At 37.2% G+C, this 20,055-nt stretch overlaps 3 protein-coding genes across 5 annotated transcripts; 1 reads left to right on the top strand and 2 right to left on the bottom strand.

Moving 5' to 3' along the window:
- Window positions 1-1,633: 1,633 nt before the first annotated feature.
- On the top strand, window positions 1,634-2,694 carry LOC113349354 (glucan endo-1,3-beta-glucosidase 1-like). Its single transcript, XM_026593327.1, has 3 exons — window positions 1,634-1,763; window positions 1,849-2,100; window positions 2,441-2,694. The coding sequence occupies exons 1-3, from the start codon at window positions 1,691-1,693 to the stop codon at window positions 2,473-2,475; spliced, it is 360 nt and encodes a 119-aa protein (XP_026449112.1). The 5' UTR covers window positions 1,634-1,690; the 3' UTR covers window positions 2,476-2,694.
- On the bottom strand, window positions 2,011-9,241 carry LOC113349353 (ABC transporter C family member 3-like). Of its 3 annotated transcripts, XR_003360106.1 has the most exons (12): window positions 6,682-9,240; window positions 6,477-6,563; window positions 5,776-6,405; window positions 5,499-5,663; window positions 5,104-5,398; window positions 4,777-4,991; window positions 4,374-4,679; window positions 4,190-4,253; window positions 3,771-4,010; window positions 3,529-3,662; window positions 3,324-3,446; window positions 2,011-2,135 (listed from the first exon to the last, which is right to left on the bottom strand). XR_003360106.1 is itself a non-coding variant. In XM_026593325.1 (11 exons), the coding sequence occupies exons 1-10, from the start codon at window positions 9,064-9,066 to the stop codon at window positions 3,550-3,552; spliced, it is 4,500 nt and encodes a 1,499-aa protein (XP_026449110.1). In that variant the 5' UTR covers window positions 9,067-9,241; the 3' UTR covers window positions 2,016-2,135; window positions 3,529-3,549. The 3 variants fall into 3 exon arrangements, 2 of the variants coding, with proteins under 2 accessions (XP_026449110.1, XP_026449109.1); XM_026593325.1 differs by lacking the exon at window positions 3,324-3,446 and having other exon boundaries at window positions 2,016-2,135; window positions 6,682-9,241; XM_026593324.1 differs by lacking the exon at window positions 2,011-2,135 and having other exon boundaries at window positions 2,821-3,446.
- Window positions 9,242-9,650: 409 nt separating this feature from the next.
- On the bottom strand, window positions 9,651-16,113 carry LOC113349352 (ABC transporter C family member 3-like). Its single transcript, XM_026593323.1, has 10 exons — window positions 13,499-16,113; window positions 13,303-13,389; window positions 12,590-13,219; window positions 12,311-12,475; window positions 11,848-12,142; window positions 11,532-11,746; window positions 11,113-11,418; window positions 10,636-10,699; window positions 10,209-10,448; window positions 9,651-10,101 (listed from the first exon to the last, which is right to left on the bottom strand). The coding sequence occupies exons 1-10, from the start codon at window positions 15,869-15,871 to the stop codon at window positions 9,989-9,991; spliced, it is 4,488 nt and encodes a 1,495-aa protein (XP_026449108.1). The 5' UTR covers window positions 15,872-16,113; the 3' UTR covers window positions 9,651-9,988.
- Between the last annotated feature and the right edge of the window lie 3,942 nt (window positions 16,114-20,055).

Here is a 20,055-nt window from a genome sequence, read left to right as displayed (position 1 = left end):
TTAAACATTAAAACACACCTGCTTAATTAGTTGTGTGGGATAGATTATCTGATCAATGATCATATGATGGTTGGATCATCATTGTGGTGATGGTAGCTAGAGTTTCCTTTATTATATTACCTTCGTTCTATAAAAAGTGGGTTTTTTATTTTTCCAATTCGCTTATTATTAGGTAAAAGAAAAAGAAAAAACTTTTTGTGAGACGAAGAGAGTATGCATCATGACTATCATCTACCTTCCCGAAAAATACATTTTACATGATGTCCCTTATTGGAACTCAAAGCTTGATCACCATCTGTTGAATACATGTTGTCATTTTTCCTTTTGCGCGGAAAAAACGAATAAATAAACCTCTGGTAATATGTTTTCAAAAGAGCAAAAAGAAAAAATGTCACCCTATCATGTTTTGATCAAATGACCTGCACCTGATGATATCTATTCAATTTTCGTATTAAAAGAAGAAAAAAAGTAATTGACATAAAAGGATTTTCTGGTAACCACATAAACTTTGAAGGGGACCACTATTTTATTTTTGATAGGTCATTAGGAAGTAAAGTTCAAAACCACTTATCCATATATTTTAGTTAATGATAAAAATATCCTTATATTATTTTGATTATATTTCTTATTTTTTAAAAAGAAAATAATAATCTTTTCTCGATTTTTTTTTGAAAAAAAATTCTTTTTATTTTTTATTTCTTAATTAATTTCTTTAATTAAAAAAACATTAAAATCAAACATATTATAAAAATCAAAAATCAAGAATATAATTGAAAATTTAAAATTAAAAAAATTAAAATAAAATCAAAATCAAAATTATAAATTATAATTTTCTTAGTAAGCATGACTCTACTTCTAAATTAGGATTTTTTTTATTTCATAGGGTTGGCGTAGCTATTCAGAAGGGTGTTGGAGTTCATCTTGTTGCTCGGCTTCCAACTGTTGTTCTGTTTTCGGAGATTACTTAAGTTGATTGTTTTTTTTTTTTCAAAAAGATATTGTTCATTGTTTACCAAATTATTTGTTTTTCGCAAATTGTAAATTAATAAAGTATGGAACAATTTAGTCATTTATTCTTACTAACACATCCTTTATCCTTAGACAGTGGCTGGTCTAATAACTCTATGGTCACCCAAAAAAAAATCCATGGTCCCCAAAAATCATTCTTGATATAATTCTGCTTTAACTGGACCCATTTTATGCCCATGCGCTCATGTAAGCCCAAAGATGTGCCGAGGTGAATTTTAGTCCTGAAGGGCGAACACACATACGCTAGTGCAAAGCGAAGGAGTCAAAACGGAACATTGTAAACCGGCAAATCAGATGTGAGAATCAGATATGGGGAAGTTCCCATCCCAGTGGTTTGCTACTGGGGTTATCATGTGTCGTCCTTGCGTTGCACTGCTACAGGGGCCTAGGCTAGCTCATCCCTACCAAATCTTAAAACCAACCAGACATGTGACGATGAACAACTTTGATTAAGCTGCATTCCCGGCTAGTCCAAAGGGACCAAACATTTTAAAGAAAAGAATATCTTTGAAAAAGTAGCTAAAAGCACAAACTTCTTTAATGCTTAATTCCTTGCTTGAGATTTACTTCTAAGCAAGTGCTTGTGTATAGTCTTATAGATAACATACATTATGATGGAAGACCACTCTGTTAGTCATATCTCAAAAAAAACAAGAAAAAAATGCCATCATCTATAATGTCAAAAATTCTGTTTGGTCTTCTCTTTACTATGCTGATAATTCTGCAAAACTCAAGTAAAAAACCTCTCATACATTTTGATTCTGTCATTGACCTTTAGCCTTTGCTGAATTTGATGATCTTTTTTCTTATTTGTTGTAGATGGACAAATGGAGGAATGGTGCATAGCTGATGAACAGACACCACATGATGTACTTCAAATGGCACTAGATTGGGCTTGTGGAAGAGGAGGTGCTGATTGCAGTAAGATACAAAGGAACAAATCTTGTTATAATCCTAATACTCTACTCGACCATGCTTCCTATGCTTTCAATAGTTACTATCAAAAGTTCAAGAAACAAGGTGCTACTTGTTACTTTCGTTCTGCTGCCATGATCTCTAATCTTGATCCCAGTAAGTTCTTTTCTTCCCGGATGCTCATAAATTTTCTGTAATAATACCCATTTTAGGATTTAATCTTGAATTGATTGTTCAAACTGCATAAGAATAAAATGCAAATCCTTGCTATAATTGAGTATTTATCAACATCGGCTGTATTTTTCATGTGCTAGACAAATGTAAGTGACATATGAATAGGAATGATGGATGCCAATGACTGTATTTTTATAAGGGAATTGAATGCATTTACTTTCAAGGTTTTACTAGAACCAAACTGACATCAATTGTAACCAAGTTTATGGGTTAGAAGTTATATGTATAACTTTACCTAAAATGCTATCTTTTCTTGTTGCAGGTCATAACTCATGCAAGTATGAGTATATTCCCTGATCACTTAAACACAGGAAGTCAATTCATAATGCTACTTTACCTCTTGTTTTAGGTCATGATTTCATTTCCAGAAAATGCAGTGTTTTCTTTCAATGAGTTATTTTGTTGTTTGCTTTATTGGGGTATTTTCTTAGTAGCCAGGAACGTCAAAGGCTATCTGGTATCTCCATGAGATCCGCGGTTCCGCGTTCCCAAGTGAGATCCGTGTTAGGAGCGCGCTCCTAGCATGCAAAAAACGCATTCCCAACATTCAGTACCGTGTGAAACTTAAATCTCACCTATTTCCAACTTTAGACCTAGAAACTAAAGAGACGTGATAAATCTTTATCCTTCTTTGCTTCTTGTGTTTGTTACTTGAGGGTTTTTCAGACTCCATTGACGTATCCTGTTGAATTTTCATCAGAAAAGGTAGGTAGTTTTACATTCCTAAAGTCTAAGTTGAAGAACAAGAAGTAGAAGGTTGTTGTTGGATTGCAGGCTGAGTACTAACAGTACTAGTAGTAAGAGAGAAATGGAAGGGTTAGTTTTTATGAAAACGGATTTGTTTTTAGTTAAGTTCTTCTTTTTTATGTTTTTTCTAACAGGGGGGTTTTGTTTTGAGAGCTACGGTAATCCAATGATCGTCAAGGGGTTCACCATATAACACATGATGTAGTCCTTACATTTCTGTAGTGAAAGAGAGCCCTTGTGTTGTTATCTCTCCATATACATACAGGCTAATTACGGTGGTTGGTTATCCAATAAATTTAGTGAATAACGTTTGATGAACAAATCAAGGAGTCTTTGGAAAAGACTCGTAGGACTCGAAAGAAAGTAGTGGTTGTGCCACTTGGGACTGTCTTACAAACCTGAGTATACGCTAGCAAGTTCAGAGTGCTCGTAACAAACACAAGAAGCAAAAAAGGTCAATGAATGAGATATATTCCTGCGTTTATATAAAGGAGTCTGTCTTCATTGTACCAAAGAGGAGTCTGTCAAGTAAAAAACTTGGATCACCGACCACTCTGACAATCATGAATATGAAACTAACTTTGTGGGCTAATAAGAGGTTACCATTTAAAATCCAAAGCTCCATCATGTCTGGAAACTAGAACTTGATCTCGAGCTATACTCTGCCACGAGCATTGAAAACGAAGATTTCTTCTTTTTTAATAATTTAGTTGGAGAGTCATATTCCACAACAAGCCCTGCCACACATAGGAATGTTTTTCATCAAAATAAGCCTGGCTACAAAAGTTTCAGTCAACAACCACTTGGTAAGTTGTCTTGTTGCAAACACTTAAATTTGTACTTACCATGATCTAGTAGCAGGACCATGTCACTATCAAGTACAGAAGTTATTCTATGCGCTATAGTGATAACAGTACAGTCCCAAAACTGCTGTCTGAGTGTTTGCTGGATAAGATTATCGGTAGCAGTATCGACAGATGCGGTAGCTTCATCAAGCACCAAGATTTTACTCTTCTTTAGAAGTACCCTCGCTAGACAAACTAGTTGCCTCTGACCCATACTCCAATTCTCTCCATTTTCAATAACTGTGACCACCCAAATGCACATCATATTCAGAGGAGCGGAAATTTGAAGTAATGAAAATTCCAAAGGCGCTAATATATTGAAACAGATTGATACAAAAACATCAATTGATTAAAGGTGTTGGAAGTTGCAACTTAACAACTAGTTTGAATTTCAAACTTCAAATTCACAAATGAAATACCTGAAGCATCAAGCTTTCCTTCTTTCTTCCGCACTTCTTCTCCCAGTTGGCATTTATCTAGAGCCTGAAACAACAAACTTCTGTCATTCAGCATGAACTGTGCAGTAAAACACATACCCAGGTTCAATATCTATTTTGTCTTGTTTCCTTATTTGGGTATTCAATCTAGTAGAAATCGATGTACCTCCCAAATCTGTTCATCGGTGTACTCCTCCAGTGGGTCTAGGTTGCTTCGCACGGTACCCTCAAACATGGTTGGATCTTGTGGAATTATACTTAATCTTGATCTCAAGTCGTGCAGTCCAATGGTGGAGATGTTAATACCATCTATGAGAATCTGACCAGCAGATGGATCGACAACCCGGAACAGTGTCTGAATGAGAGTTGATTTACCACTACCTGTTCTCCCGACTATACCCGTCTTATTTCCTCCCTGAAAGGTACATGTAAGACCCCTCAATACAAGAGGCATGTGTGGGGCATACCGGACCTGCATCAAATAGTTAACCTTGTCATTTAACCAGTGTCGTGTTTGTTACATACAACAGGCAAAGAAATTCAAATTTTGTTCGCACTAGATTTATTACCTGTAGATGACGAATATCAACTTCTCCATGAGATGGCCAATCATGCAATGGCCTACTTGCTTCAATAGCAAGGGGAGGCTCACAAGGGATGGATGAGTATTGAAGTATTCTCTCAACTGATATGATTCTATTCTCGACATTACAAAGATTCAAAATAACCCATGTTTGTAACATGTTCAAATTAAGTCCATATGTCACCGTTAAACCTGCAACACCTACAAAATAAAAGAGAGAATAAAATAATGTGATCCATTTTCTTCCAGCACTACACGAGACAAAGCAAATCGATATGAAATCTTTTTATGGATTCATATGGGAACTACCTACCAGGATCAATCACACCCTGTGGCATGGAGATCAAGAAAATCGATGACAAGGCAAATATAACGGATGACAACAGGTCCAAGCGAAAGCATAGCCACTCCATTGCAACTGCGCTGTAAAATTTAGGTCGGGAACAAGCATCCGTCAACTTCAGGTTTGTGTCCATAAATCTTGGTTCCTGACTAAAACTTCTTATGGTTGTTGATCCCGATATAGTTTCAGCAAAATGTTGAATAACTGGAGCTTTGCAGATTCCAACTAAACGAGCTAGATCTCGAGCGGTGGATATGTAATATCGCTGGAAGATAAGATTGTAACTCGTAAGTATATGCTTGTGCAGGAGAAGATAAAACATGCGGCATTTAAAATACTTTATTTTCAAAAAAAAACTGGCTTACCTGGTACCAAATGCATATTGCAATTACGGGGATAAACACGATGAAGACCTGCCATGCAACCTGTGACATTACTGCAATTATCCCTAGAAGTTGTATTGTTGAAGAGGCGAGGTATCCCATTTGAGTTGCAATTTTGGTATCCACTGTACTTTGATCTGTAGAAACCTGAAGAAAGCAGCATTGGTTACTTCTAGAATGCTATTAACTAAAACGTCATTAAAATAACATGAATCTGGGAAGAATGAAAGAACAAAAATGACCATCCATGTTTTCTCACTCTATTTAGTATCCTTCCACTCGGTGTGGAATCAAAAAATGACATGGCAGCTCGAAAAATACACAAATGCATTTTGTTGAAGAGCAGAGTTGCATTCTTGTATCCAGCAGTTGCAACAAGAGTGGTCCTCACAAGAACGCAAAGGGAGCTTCCTACAGCCAACAGAACGTATACAAGGATGAGAATGGAGCCTTTAACCGGAGATTCTACATCCTTTGATATCGGGGTTGCCCAAGCCATCCAGTAATTGCTCCCAATTTGAAGGGCCTGGAAAGTTACCTGCACTAGCAGTATCAGTGGTACAAGTGCACCTCCATATGCAGTGGTTATATATTTCCAATACACCCAAAAACCAACTTGGCCTTTCTCTGTCTCTTCTTTTTGAACCAGCTGGGCTTGTGGCACTACTGTTTCATCAGCTTTACATTCCTGTTCGTCTCTTTTATCTTCTTTTTTATGCACCACTTGCTGAAAATTCTCTCCGACATCAGTTATTTTTACTCCTGCCTCAAAAGAATCAAGGGCCGACATTGCTATTTCATGTGCACCAACCAGTTCCATAAAATCTGTTCCTGAATTGAGAATATCCTCATATTTCCCTGCTTGAGTAATCTTCCCGTCTTTCAAAACCTGACATAGAAAATATTCGGTAAGGAACTCAACAAATCGAAACTGAGAGGGAAAAAGAGACAAGAATGTACCAAAATAAGATCGGCAGAAGGTAAGAATTCCACTTGATGTGTAACATAAATCACAGTTTTGGAACTCAAAAGCCCAAGTAGACATTCCTGTTGTGCAGACATTTGTTAATACACCTACTTTAACTTGGACGTGAAGAGTACAAATAGAGATTTGTCAGAGAAACAAATGCACCCAATAACAAGAATTAGAAGCTAAATCAGTTACCTTAAAAATGTGTGATCCCGTGTGAGCATCGACTGCACTAAAAGGATCGTCAAACAGATAAACATCAGCATCCTGGTATATAGCACGAGCAATTTGTATTCTTTGTTTTTGTCCACCACTCAAATTGATTCCCCTTTCCCCTATGACTGTCTGATCGCCAAAAGACAAAATCTCCAAGTCCTTTTTCAGTGAACATGCTTCGAGGACCCTGCCATACATTTCCCTGTCCATTTCCTTACCAAACAAAATGTTATCCTCAATCTTTCCGCTCTGTATCCATGGGGACTGAGCAACAAAAGCCTTCGTTCCGCTAATCTTAACCGTACCAGATACCTTGGGTACCTCTCCTAAGATGCAGGAAAGAAAGCTCGACTTTCCTGAGCCAACAGTACCGCAGACAGCAACTCTCATGCCATGATTTACTTGAATATTTAGATCTCTCAATGTAGGAGTTGACAAAGAGAGATCCCACGAGAAATTCCCGTTTTCAATTTCAAGTGCAATACCAGAAGCACTTCTTGGAAGTTTCTCGACTATGTTTTCTTCAAGGTCACTGAGACAGAGGAATGAGGCAATTCTATCAAGTGAAACTTTAGTCTGAGCTACCATTGATATTGTGTCTGGGAGATTATATATAGGCTCTTGTAGAATCCTGAATGTTGCAAGCGCTGATAGAATCTTTCCCGACTCAAGTGGAATTCCCATAAGCATGCACGCTCCGAAAGTGACCACGGACACAAACGTGGGGGCACCCCAAAAAACAAAGGTGGTCATGGCTGATGTATAGACATACTTCCTCAACCATCCTTCTTCGCTTTTCCTGAGATCAATAATCTTAGACAAAAACTTCATTTCCCAGCCTTGGAGCTTCAGAATTCTCATGTTCCTAAGTATCTCTGATGTTGCTTTCATCCTTTTATCTTTTGACGCCATCAATTTTTCTTGGAAATTCTCCTGCATTGCACCCAGAGGAACATTTGCTAGCATTACAATGACAGTGGCAACAAAAGCTGCAACTGAAGCAAGCCCAAGGTTTTTGTACAAGATAATCAAGGCTAAACCGACTTGGATTGGAACCATCCATAGATCATGCATACACCTGCTGAAATCCCCTATCCTCTCAGCATCCACAGTCATGAAATTAATGATCTCACCGCTTGAGTGACACTGTCTCGACTGGCTTGACAGAGTCAGACCCTTCGAATAGATGGCCCCAACCAGTGCAGCTTTGACTCTTACACCAGCCTGTTGCTGCATGAAAAACCAGTGCCTTTGTGCAAGGCACTCAACGAGCTTTGCAAGGAAAAATACAGACACCAAAACATAACCCTCGTGATTGAATTCTTGATGGCCATTGAGACATTGGACAAAGGTATCAATAAGGTAAGGCCCAACATAGGTAGCAACTGTGTAAATCATTGCTAGTAAAGCTGTCACTGCAACTTCTCGCCAAACCGAGTAGATTATTGCCTTAACTAGTTTGAACGTATTTACTTCACTACCGGCACAATAAGATTCAAGCTTATTTCTAAAAATTGGGTAGATACCGTTAGCACTATCAGCAACATCTAATTCAGGAACATCCTCGATGTCTAGCGTTTTCCTGTTACCAACACCAAGCAAAGGTCCCATCCAAGAAAAAGTAAGGAGACTGAAAAAACTTGCAGTAGAAAAGGGAGTTGCATTTTCACCACCATTATTATTCTTACTTGACACATTATTATTGCTATTTATATCACCACCAATAACACCATTGCCATTCAAAAGAGGCTCATGAAGGGTATTTTCTGCATTCTTCTTGACAGAAATCCCAGCATAGAAGATGAATAATCCCACCACAGAAGATATAACATCCAAAACCCAAAACTGTGCAGGCAAAATTTGCTCTTTTCGGTACATGACAATATCTATAACTAGAAAATAACAAGACATAAAAGAGCTAAAACCCCACCAAACCCTCAACAAGACTGGAAATTTCAGCTCACTTGACAATTGAACATGCAAATAAGCAAAAATTGAAATCCAAGCAAGAACTCTAAGTACTAAATCAAATTGAACCAAAATCCTTTCATCAGACCAACCAATTGTGCACCACATAAACTGACTAAACCCAAATATGATAAGATTAAGTAGTGATAAACCTAAACAAGATAACAAAAGGGTTGGCTTATAATACAAAAGAAATCTGGTTTTCTCTTTGAAGATGCTTTGTATAGGAGGAGGACTAGGATTAACAGCTTGGAGTCTCTTCAGTATCCAATAGATAAACATAGCTAGAAACAGAGAGAGGTGTAAACAAGCTGAAAATCCATGTAAAAACATGGGTTTACTGAATAGCATTAGAGAATTAGTGTATGATGAGAAGATCACCATGATCATATCCATTTTTTAGTGATTCCTTACTGTTATTTTTTTAGTGATATGGGTACTTATAGTTAAACCAGGACAGAATAGAAAAGAATATCTTGAATGTTTGGCCAATGAATAATGGAATCAAGTTTATAGAAAAATAATAGTTGAATATTTAATTTCCTTGAAGAGTAGACTTGGTTTGGTGTCATCGGGTACACCGTGGTGTGCAAGTACTTTTGACTCTAAAGTCATGGGGGGAAGAACACAAGAAAATACCAGACAAAAAAGGTGACATCACACATCTAAAGGTTCTATGTTTTTAATAATAAAAAAAAGGGGGATCTGGCAATTGTCCCTTGGTTGGCTTTTACTCGATGGGATTTGTTTTTGCCCCCACCTTCGATTCTGGCTCCGCCAGTCTCGATAACAATATAACACAATAGAACTTTGTTTCAGTGAGAAATCTGTAATTGATGAGTATGAATTAACTTTGTGGGTTAATTCATCGGGCTACTTGGTTTGCCTAACTAAGCGTCAGATAGTGCACTCGGGTTGCTAGTGCAGGTACCAACTTGGTAAACTAACAATTGTAACTAAAATGACAGAACAACCAAAACTGTTGTAAAATTTAATTGCATTTACTGAATAGAACAACCAAAATTGGACGGTACAATAGTAAGTGCTTCCAACTATTCCTTTGCTCATTTATTTTTATTTAGGAACTAAAATGCCAGAAATTTCTATATAATATAAGCTCAAAACTATGTAACTAATAGACTGCGTTGTGTGAAATAATAGTGGTTTAAATATTAAATTACCTTAACAAGATACCTGCAAGGCATCACAAAGAGCTTACACTGCATAGTGAAACTCACTGTATCGTCATCATCATTGTTATTATCTTCATATCTTCGACTCCTTAGTAAGTGGTTACCATTTAAAATCCAAGTTTCCATCATGTCTCGAAACTAGTACTTGATCTTGAGCTGTACTCTGCCACGAGCTTTGAAAATGAAGATTTCTTATTTTCTAGTAATTTAGTCGGAGAGTCGTATTCCACAGCAAGCCCTGCCACATGTATGAATTTTTCTTATCAAGATGAGTGTGACTACAAAAGTTCCAGACAACAATCACTAGATAAGCTGTCTTTTGAAAACACTTAAAGTTGTACTTACCATGATCTAGCAGTAGGACCATGTCACTATCAAGTACAGAAGTTATTCTATGTGCGATAGTGACAACAGTACAGTCCCAAAACTGCAGTCTGAGTGTTTGCTGGATAAGATTATCAGTAGCAGTGTCGACAGATGCGGTAGCTTCATCAAGCACCAAGACTTTACTCTTCTTAAGAAGTACCCTTCCGAGACAAACTAGCTGCCTCTGGCCCATACTCCAATTCTCTCCATTTTCAATAACTGCAACCAACCCCAATGTACATCAGCAGGTGTTTATAGTATATTGAGAGGAGTTGAAGACTTGAAGTAACAAAACAAAATAGCACGAATATATATAAATCAGATTGATAGCGAAACATCAATTGATTAAAGGTCTTGGAAGTTGCAACTTAACAACTAATTTGAATTTCTAATTACAATGAAATACCTGAAGCATCAAGCTTTCCTTCCTTCTTCCGTACTTCTTCTCCGAGTTGGCATTTATCTAGAGCCTACACAACAACAAACTACTGTCATTCAGCATTTAATATGCACTTATTTAACATATATTAGATAGCTTATAATGATAGTTCAAGACGACTAGGTACAACACTGGACCTCTAGAGAAATTATCCACATGTACTTTGTGGCAATCAGTTTGTTGAGGCCACACCTAGTATAAGATGCGGATGATCTAAAAATATTCCTAGGGCAGACCAAGAAGCGCACATCCACTTACAACTAAAATGGCCTAACTTCACCACTGGTGAAAGTGCTGCATCAACAAGAGTACAACTCTTTTTTCTTACATGGATGTGGACAGCCGGCCAAAGAAAAAAAAAAGAAAGTTATCTGTTACAACTCGAAATATTCTTGAAAGTCTTCTTTCCTAATTTGGATAATATATCTGTGCAAATGAACGCACCTCCCAAATCTGTTCATCGGTATACTCCTCAAGTGGATCTAGGTTGCTTCGCACGGTACCCTCAAACATGGTTGGATCTTGTGGAATTATACTTAATCTTGATCTCAAGTCGTGCAGCCCAATGGTGGAGATATTGATACCATCTATGAGAATCTGACCAGCAGATGGATCAACAATGCGGAACAGTGTCTGAATGAGAGTTGATTTACCACTACCTGTTCTCCCAACTATACCAGTCTTCTTTCCTCCCTGAAATACACATGTAAGACCCCTCAATACAAGAGGCATGTGTGGGGCATACCGAACCTACATCAAATAGTTAAACTCATCAATCACCCAGTATCATGTGTTTGTTAGTACAACTGGCAAAGAAATTCAAAAAAAAAAATTCAAAAAAAAAAAAGAAGCAGAGTTATTACTTGTAGGTCACGAATATCAACTTCTCCATGAGGTGGCCAATTGTGCAATGGGTTACTTGCTTCAATAGCAAGGGGAGGTTCACTGGGGATGGATGAGTATTGCAGTATTCTCTCTACAGATATGATTTTATTCTCGAGATTGCAAAGATTCCAAATAACCCATGCTTGTAACATGTTCAGATTAAGTCCATATGTCACTGATAAACCCGCAACACCTTTAAAATAGCATAGAAATAGAAGAATGTGATGCTCTTCCAGTAGTAAGCCAAGCAACTTGAAAAGAAATCTTTTATAGATTCATATAGGAACTACCTACCTGGATCTATTACTCCCTGTGGTATGGAGATCAAGAAAACCAATGAGAAAGCAAATGTAATGGATGACAACATGTCCAGGCGAAAGCATAGCCACTCCATTGCAGCAGCATTATAAAATTTGGGTCGGGAATAAGCATCTGTCAACTTCAGGTTTGTGTCCATGAATCTTGATTCCTGACTAAAACTTCTTATGGTTGTTGATCCTGATATAGTTTCCGCAAAATGTTGAATGACTGGAGCTTTGCAGACCCCAACTAGACGAGCTAGTTCTCGTGCCCCGGATATGTAATATTGCTGGCAGAAATTTTTTAACTTGTAAGTATATGCTTGTGCAGGAGAAGATTAAAACATGCAGTGTTATTAGATATTTGATACAGACGTAGGTCATAAAAGACTAATATGACTTGGACTCATCTTATGTAAGAATATCTTATATTCGAAAAACATGGAAAGTTGGCTTACCTGGTACCAAATGCATACTGCAATTACAGGAATAAAAACAATGAAGACCTGCCATGCAACTTGTGACATTACTGCAATTATCCCTACAAGTTGTATTATTGAAAAGGCAAGTCCTCCAATTTGATATGGAATGTTCATATCCACTGCACTTTGATCTGTAGAAGCCTGAAGAAAGCAGCATTGGTTACTTTCCGAAATCTATTAACTTTAAAATCATCGAACAAACATAAATCTGGGAATAGAAAAAATAAGCAAAAATAACCGTTTATGTTTACTTACTCTATTTAATATCCTTCCACTTGGGGTGGAATCGAAAAATGACATGGCTGCTCGAAAAATACAAAGATGCATTTTGTTGAAGAGCAGAGTTGCGGTCTTGTACCCAGCAGTTACAAGAAGAGTGGCTCTCACAAGAATGCAAAGGGAGCTTCCTACAGCAAACACAACGTATACAAGGATGAGAGTGGAGCCTTTAACTGGAGGTTCCACATCCTTTGAAATCGGGGTCGCCCAGGCCATCCAGTAATTGCTCCCAATTTGAAGGAACTGGAAAATAACCTGCGCTAGCAGTATAAATGGTACAAGTGCTCCTCCATATGCAGTGGTAATATATTTCCAATAAACCCAAAAACCAACTTTCCCTTTCTCTCTTTCTTCTTCTTCAACCAGCTGGCCTTGTGGCACTACTGTTGCATCAGTTTTACTGTCTTGTTCTTCTCTTTTATCTTCTTTTTTATGCACATCCTGCTGCAAATTTTCCCCAGCATCACTTATCATGTTTCCTGGCTCAAAAGAATCAAGAGCAGACATGGCTTTTTCATGCGCACCAACCAGTTCCATAAAATGTGTTCCTGAATTAAGAATATCCTCATATTTCCCTGCTTGAGCAATCCTCCCATCTTTCAAAACCTGATATCGAAAATATTCAGTTGGGAAACAACCAAACTAAACTGACTATATACACATGAGAGAGAGAGAGAGAGAGTATATACCAAAATAAGATCAGCAGATGGTAAGAATTCAACTTGATGTGTCACATAAATCACGGTTTTGGAACTCAAAAGCCCCAGTAGACATTCCTGTTGTGCAGACATTTGTTAGTAATATTCAACACACATACTTAACTCGGACATGAAATTGGACGTGAAGCGTGGATTTGCTAAGAGTAACGAATGCACAATGAGTTACCTTAAAAATATGTGATCCCGTGTGAGCATCGACTGCACTAAAAGGATCATCAAACAAATAAATATCAGCATCCTGGTATAAAGCACGAGCAATTTGTATTCTTTGTTTTTGGCCACCACTCAAATTGATTCCCCTCTCCCCTATAACAGTCTGATCCCCGAAAGACAAAATCTCCAAGTCCTTTTTCAGGGAACATGCTTCGAGGACCCTGTCATACATTTCCCTGTCCATCTCCTTACCAAACAATATGTTCTCCTCAATCTTTCCGCTCTGTATCCATGGGGACTGAGCAACAAAAGCCTTTGTTCCACTAACCTTAACTGTACCAGATACCTTTGGTACCTCTCCTAAGATGCAGGAAAGCAAGCTCGACTTTCCGGAGCCGACAGTACCACAAACAGCTACTCTCATACCATGATTTACTTGAATATTCAAGTCTTTCAATGTAGGAGTTGATAAAGAGAGATCCCATGAGAAATTCCCGTTTTGTATCGCTAGTGCAATACCAGAAGCACTTCTTGGAAGTTTCTCAACTATATCGTCTTCAAGGTCACCAAGACGGAGGAATGAGGCAATTCTATCAAGTGAAACTTTAGTCTGAGCTACCATTGATATTGTGTCTGGGAGATTATATATAGGCTCTTGTAGAATCCTGAATGTTGCAAGCGCTGATAAAATCTTTCCCGACTCAAGTGGAATTCCCATAAGCATGCACGCTCCGAAAGTTACCACGGACACAAACGTGGGCGCACCCCAAAAGACAAAGGTGGTCATGGCTGATGTATAGACATACTTCCTCAACCATCCTTCTTCGCTTTTCCTGAGATCAATAATCTTAGACAAAAACTTCATTTCCCAGCCTTGGAGCTTGAGAATTCTCATGTTCCTAAGAATCTCTGATGTTGCCTTCATCCTTTTATCTTTTGCCGCCATCAATTTTTCTTGGAAATTCTCCTGCATTGAACCCAAAGGAACATTTGCCAGCATCACAATGACAGTGGCCACAAAAGCTGCAACTGAAGCAAGCCCAAGGTTCTTATACAAGATAATCAACGCTAAACCGACTTGGATTGGGACCATCCATAAGTCATGCATATACCAACTGAAATCCCCAATCCTCTCAGCATCCACAGTCATGAAATTAATGATCTCCCCGCTTGTGTGACCCTGTCTCGACTGGCTTGAAAGGGTCAGACCCTTCCGATAGATAGTCGCAACTAGGGCAGCTTTAACTCTTACACCAGCTTGTTGCATCATAAAAAACCAATGCCTCTGTGCAAGGCACTCAACGAGCTTCGCGACGAAGAATACAGATACCAAAACATAACCCTCGTGATTGAATTCTTTATTGCCATTGAGATATTGGACAAAGGTATCAATGAGGTAAGGCCCAACATAGGAAGCAAATGTATAGATGATAGCTAGTAAAGCTGTCACTGCAACTTCTCTCCAAACCGAGTAGACTAATGCCTTAACTAGTTTGAACGTTTTTACTTCACTTCCGTCACAGTAAGATTCGAGCTTATTTCTAAAAATTGGGTAGACACCATTAACACTATCCCGAATATCTAACCCAGGAACATCCTCGATGTCTAACGTCTTCCTATAACCAACACCAAGCAAAGGTCCCATCCAAGAGAAAGTAAGGAGACTGAAAAAACTTGCAGTAGAAAAAGGAGATGCATTTTCACCATTACTATTCTCATTAACCCTACTAGTATTGGCATTCTTACCACCACCATTAACACCATTACCATTCAAAAGAGGCTCCTGAAGGGCATCTTCTGCATCCTTCTTGACAGAAACCCCAGCATAAAAGATAACCAAACCCACCACAGCAGATGCAACATCCAAAACCCAAAATTGTGCAGGCAAAATTCGATCTTTTCGGTACACAACAAGGTCTATAACTACAAAATAACATGACATTAAAAAGCTTAAACCCCACCAAACCCTCAACAAGACTGGAAATTTCAACTCCCTCTTGAATTGAAAATGCAAATAACCAAAAATTGAAACCCAACCAAGAAATCTAAGAACTAAATCAAATTGAACCAAAACCCTTTCATCAGACCAACCTTGTTTATACCATATGAACTGATTGAATCCACAAATGATAACATTAAGAAATGATAAACCTAAGCAAGATAACAAAAGGGTTGGTTTATAATACAAAAAAAACCTGGAATTTTTCTCTTTGGAGCTCCTCTGCATAGGAGAAGCAGAAGCAGGAGCTTTGAATCGCTTGAATACCCAATTGATAACCAAAGCTAGAAACAGAGTGAGGTGTAAACAAGCTGACAACCCATGTAGAAACATGGGTTTAGTGAAAATCATTAGAGAATTAGTGTATGATGATGGGAAGAACATCATGATTTCCAATTTTAATTTTTCTCCTGGTTGTGGGTTATTTTTAGTTAAACCCAGGAGAGAATAGAAATGAATATCCTGAATATTACCCCATGAAGGAATCAAATTTATAAGGGATTTTTGATTCCTTCGAAAATTAGAACCTTGGTGTGCAAGTACTTTTGACTCTCAACTCTCAAGTCGTCATGGAAGAAGATCACAAGAAGATACCAGACAAAAAGAGGTGGCATCTCGATGCGAAGGTGTTCTGTTTTTGTAGGACTCAAGAAGTGTTTTACAGATTAAAAAAGTCTCCTTTCTTATGGGAGTGTGGATCCTAGTTAGCAATTCGGGATTCGGTAAACGTACGGAACGACAAACGTACGAGTATTATACGATTTTGTAAAATCCAGATTCGGTCCAAAATTCGGTCAACAGGACGTGATTCGTCATTAATTCGGAATGGCATAAATACGTGTATAATTCGATTTATAAATGTGAGTTCGGCTCTGAAAATTCGGTATCTATATATAACAAATAATTTGTATTTATAAGGTCATAGACCAATTTTTATGCATATGTGTGAGTTATTTAAGGAAAAAATAAACTCAATATGATGATATTAATAATATATACAACATTAGTTATCCAAGAGGACGTCGTATGGTGGTTTAGATGCTTGGTTAGTGAGTTTGAGATCTCTCTCACCTTCACCTTCAAATCTCTTCAGTCGTTTTTGTTTCATAAAATTTACAACACGTCTAATATTCGGTCATGTATGTTCGGGAGGCAGTAAAGCCCAAAAAGTGGAGTCTTTGAAAAGTAAAAGCTAAAGAATTTATGGCGAATTAAGCGGACGTATCATTCGGGATACGTAAAATTCGTGAACGATTCGCGAATAATCCGGGAATGTCACATAATACGCGACTTGGGTTCGGAGTTGCAAACGTACGCGAATAAGATGGTAAAATTCGTGATACGGAAAAATTCACGAATCATTCGAGAACTTACTAACTAGGGTATGGATGCCTTTGCGAGAAAAGGAAAAACAAGTAAGGATTCGTTGTTATTTTGTGGTTCTTGTTTAACTAAATTTTTACCAGAGTGTTTAGATAGGTCTCTAAAATGTTTAAAATATAGGCAAGATTGTTTTTCAATTGAAAAGGACATAGGCAAAAATTTCGAGACATATTGAACAGAGTCAGATCACTACGCGGTAGTATTTTGTTAATGACAAAGCTGCCCTTATTCATTTTTTTTTCAATTTTTTTTTCTTTTTTTTTTATTATAAGTTTTTATTCTTATTTCGGTTTATATTGAGAAAAAAAAGCTACATATCATTAAGATCCGGTCCTTCCAAGAAATGGGTTGGAAGTCTCGCAACAAGCTGAGCTCCAACCCCTTTTTGAACAACCACGTCAATCCTATTGGATAAAGAGTATTACATTAACTAGTTGGAAGCCTAACAAGCTAAGCTCCAACAACATACTACTACATTAATTGAACAGGTTGTTGTGCTAGCCACCAGCAAGCCTCATGGATAACCTAGCCAAGGGAGCCGAAGCGGATGGAGGGGCTGAGGTTGTGTCACAAGGGGGAAAACTAACTCTACCTTTCATGTTAATTTTTGCAATATTACGCCATTGGGGGCTCGAAACCTGGGTCCTCCTGGAACGCATGAAACTTTGGGGAACGGGGATGACCATCTGAGCTAGACCTTGCTTCAAGTTTAATTTTTTTTTCTTTTAAATTTTTTTATTTACAACTTATCGGTCGAGCTTCTGGGTATTTCTTGGTTACACGAAGAACAATAAGGAATCCAGTTGATCACTTGTCCGCTGAACCTAGGTATTTTGAAAACATTCCTAAGATCGGCTGATAAATTATCAACTAAACTTTATTATATAATTTGTCGAGCTTATGTTCGACTAGTTCGAGCAAATTATAGAATGGTCGAACTAAGTGTTACTCTTCATAGAGTGAAGTTCCGCTATCGTTTTCGTGTTTAATTATCAGTTGAACTGTTCATTAACACCTTTAAAATGAAAAAAAAATGAGCAGTTTGGATGATAATTATAAGCCGAACTTCAATCTGTAACTGCCGAAAATTCCAATTTTTTTATTTAAAACTAATATATCAATTTAGCTCAGTTGGTCATCTTCGTTCCTCACAGGTTTGATCCGCTGCAGAAGGTCACTGGTTCGAGTCACCTATGGCGTAATAATACAGAATTTGACATGGAAGGTAGAGTTAGCTTGCCCCATTACAACATAATCAGCTCCCTATCCGCTTCGGCTCCCTTGACTGGTTCCTCATAATGCTCGCTGGTAGGACCGCTGATAGGCTTGCTGGTAGGCTGGCAAGACAACATATTCAACTACTATGGTACAGGTCCGCAATCAGGTGAGTCCAAAAAATAAAAATAAGTAATAAGTAAATTAATCAAGGCTAACTAAGTAACTTGCTTACCCTAGGATACCCCATCCTATTTAGTTTAATCCTTCTATATGCCTCAAATTTTTGAGTATGCCCTAAAAAAAAGTTCATAAAAATGTTCCTTTTAACTGCGGTTCCCCTATCGAGTTTTAGTGGCATATCAGTCCTCATCTTTCTTTGTAATAAGAGACTCTCAAAGTCCCACATGTCATGTTTACAATCAATTTAATTTGTGGTTAATCCGTGTCGGCAAATCAATCCTTGTCATCATCATGCTTTGCCAACTCATTTGAACCAAAGAGTTGCAACTATTGTACCAAAGGTCACGTTTTCAGATACCAATTGTCATGAAACATCTTATATTTTCCGAACGACACACCACAAACTTTTGAAACAAATACACCAATGAGGATATTATTTGATTATTACTTTTTTATTGTACAACACCAATTCGTAGGAACACCACATGAAACATCAAGTTCTTTAAAGTTACATAATCCATACAAAATATATGATATCAACCATATATATATGTTCTGTCTAAAAACCAAAACCAAAATATATATATATATATATATATATATATATATATATATATATATAGTGGCCACATATACTGGCTGATTATTGATGTATTTACTCATATAACAGAAGTGTTTAAAATTTCTTAAAAGAAAAAGTGGAAAAAAAGTATTTTATTGATATGTTTATCCGTGTAACAAAAGTGTTTAAAATTTCTTAGAAGAAAAAGTGGAAAAAAAATGTCGAAATGGATGAAATAATTTAGAAGGAGGGTCTTTTATAAGTAATACTGTGAGATGACTCTAAACCCCTGTTTTTTTTTAAGATCTATTAATCTGTTTTTTTTAATACATCATTTTCATCTATATATGAAGAATAATACAGGAGATGTTTTGTTGTGTACATTTTTTTTGTGTTATGACAAATTTATAACGATTACTTTATCGATTCTCCATAAACTTATCCGAGAGTACGATGTTTACTTATTATTGTTCCCATAACAATATATAGATCGTACGGTATTATATATTGTATATTTCCAGTTACAAACTCCAAAATAAATATTTTTTTAGGCTATTAATCTAGTATGTATGCACCTGGTTAAATGCTTGTAGATAAAGATATGATACGATGATATCAGTGATAAGAAGATACCTGATAAAAAAAGGTGGCATTTCGATGTAAAAGTGTTCTGTTTTTATATGGCTGTCGAATTAAAAACTTGCCCATATTTTAAAAATTGTCACCCCGTCATGCAGAACCCTCCAAATGAATATGTGAATATTGGGTGCAAGATCTTTGATTTCCATGGATCTTATCATTGAAAATCATCAGTTGTACTAGATGAGCTTGGTTGTATATAACTTAGGGTTCTAATAAAATATTTGCGAGAAAACGTATTATTGGGGTAGGTTTTCCATGGGAGATGTTTTTCAACAACTTCCTCTGCATCAGGAAAGTATATGCTCAACATTTGAGTGGACTGAGTGGTCTTTCAAAAGGTGATTGACAAGCTCTCCATTCTATCTGGCTGGAGCTAGGATGATTATGTCAAACACTTAATTTATATTCCCGATAGATACGTTATTTTTAAGTTCTGATCTGAAATTATGGTCATTTTCAAATAATTTCCAACCTAACTTGAGCTTTGTTCAGCTGAGTAAGATACCTGTTTGGAGACATCAATGCTCCAATGTGTCGTGGTTTTGGACATATTATCTTTGTATGTCCTAATAAGGAGTTTTATAAG

The sequence above is a fragment of the Papaver somniferum genome, chromosome 2, assembly GCF_003573695.1.
Source record: "Papaver somniferum cultivar HN1 chromosome 2, ASM357369v1, whole genome shotgun sequence".
NCBI lineage: Eukaryota > Viridiplantae > Streptophyta > Magnoliopsida > Ranunculales > Papaveraceae > Papaver > Papaver somniferum.
This window is presented reverse-complemented; position numbering and strand designations above follow the sequence as displayed.

Excerpts from the sequence above, each read along its gene's own strand:
- LOC113349352 (XM_026593323.1), bottom strand. The coding sequence starts at position 15,871 with ATGATGTTCTTCCCATCATCATACACTAATTCTCTAATGATTTTCACT. Across the intron at positions 10,449-10,635 it reads AGGAAAGCTTGATGCTTCAG|TTATTGAAAATGGAGAGAAT; the intron begins GTATTTCATTGT and ends GGTTGGTTGCAG. Across the intron at positions 10,102-10,208 it reads GGTCCTACTGCTAGATCATG|GGCTTGCTGTGGAATACGAC; the intron begins GTAAGTACAACT and ends TACATGTGGCAG.
- LOC113349353 (XM_026593325.1), bottom strand. The coding sequence starts at position 9,066 with ATGGATATGATCATGGTGATCTTCTCATCATACACTAATTCTCTAATG. Across the intron at positions 5,399-5,498 it reads CAATATGCATTTGGTACCAG|CGATATTACATATCCACCGC; the intron begins GTAAGCCAGTTT and ends CTTATCTTCCAG. Across the intron at positions 4,011-4,189 it reads AGGAAAGCTTGATGCTTCAG|TTATTGAAAATGGAGAGAAT; the intron begins GTATTTCATTTG and ends GGGTGGTCACAG.
- LOC113349354 (XM_026593327.1), top strand. The coding sequence starts at position 1,691 with ATGCCATCATCTATAATGTCAAAAATTCTGTTTGGTCTTCTCTTTACT. Across the intron at positions 1,764-1,848 it reads GATAATTCTGCAAAACTCAA|ATGGACAAATGGAGGAATGG; the intron begins GTAAAAAACCTC and ends TATTTGTTGTAG. Across the intron at positions 2,101-2,440 it reads GATCTCTAATCTTGATCCCA|GTCATAACTCATGCAAGTAT; the intron begins GTAAGTTCTTTT and ends TTCTTGTTGCAG.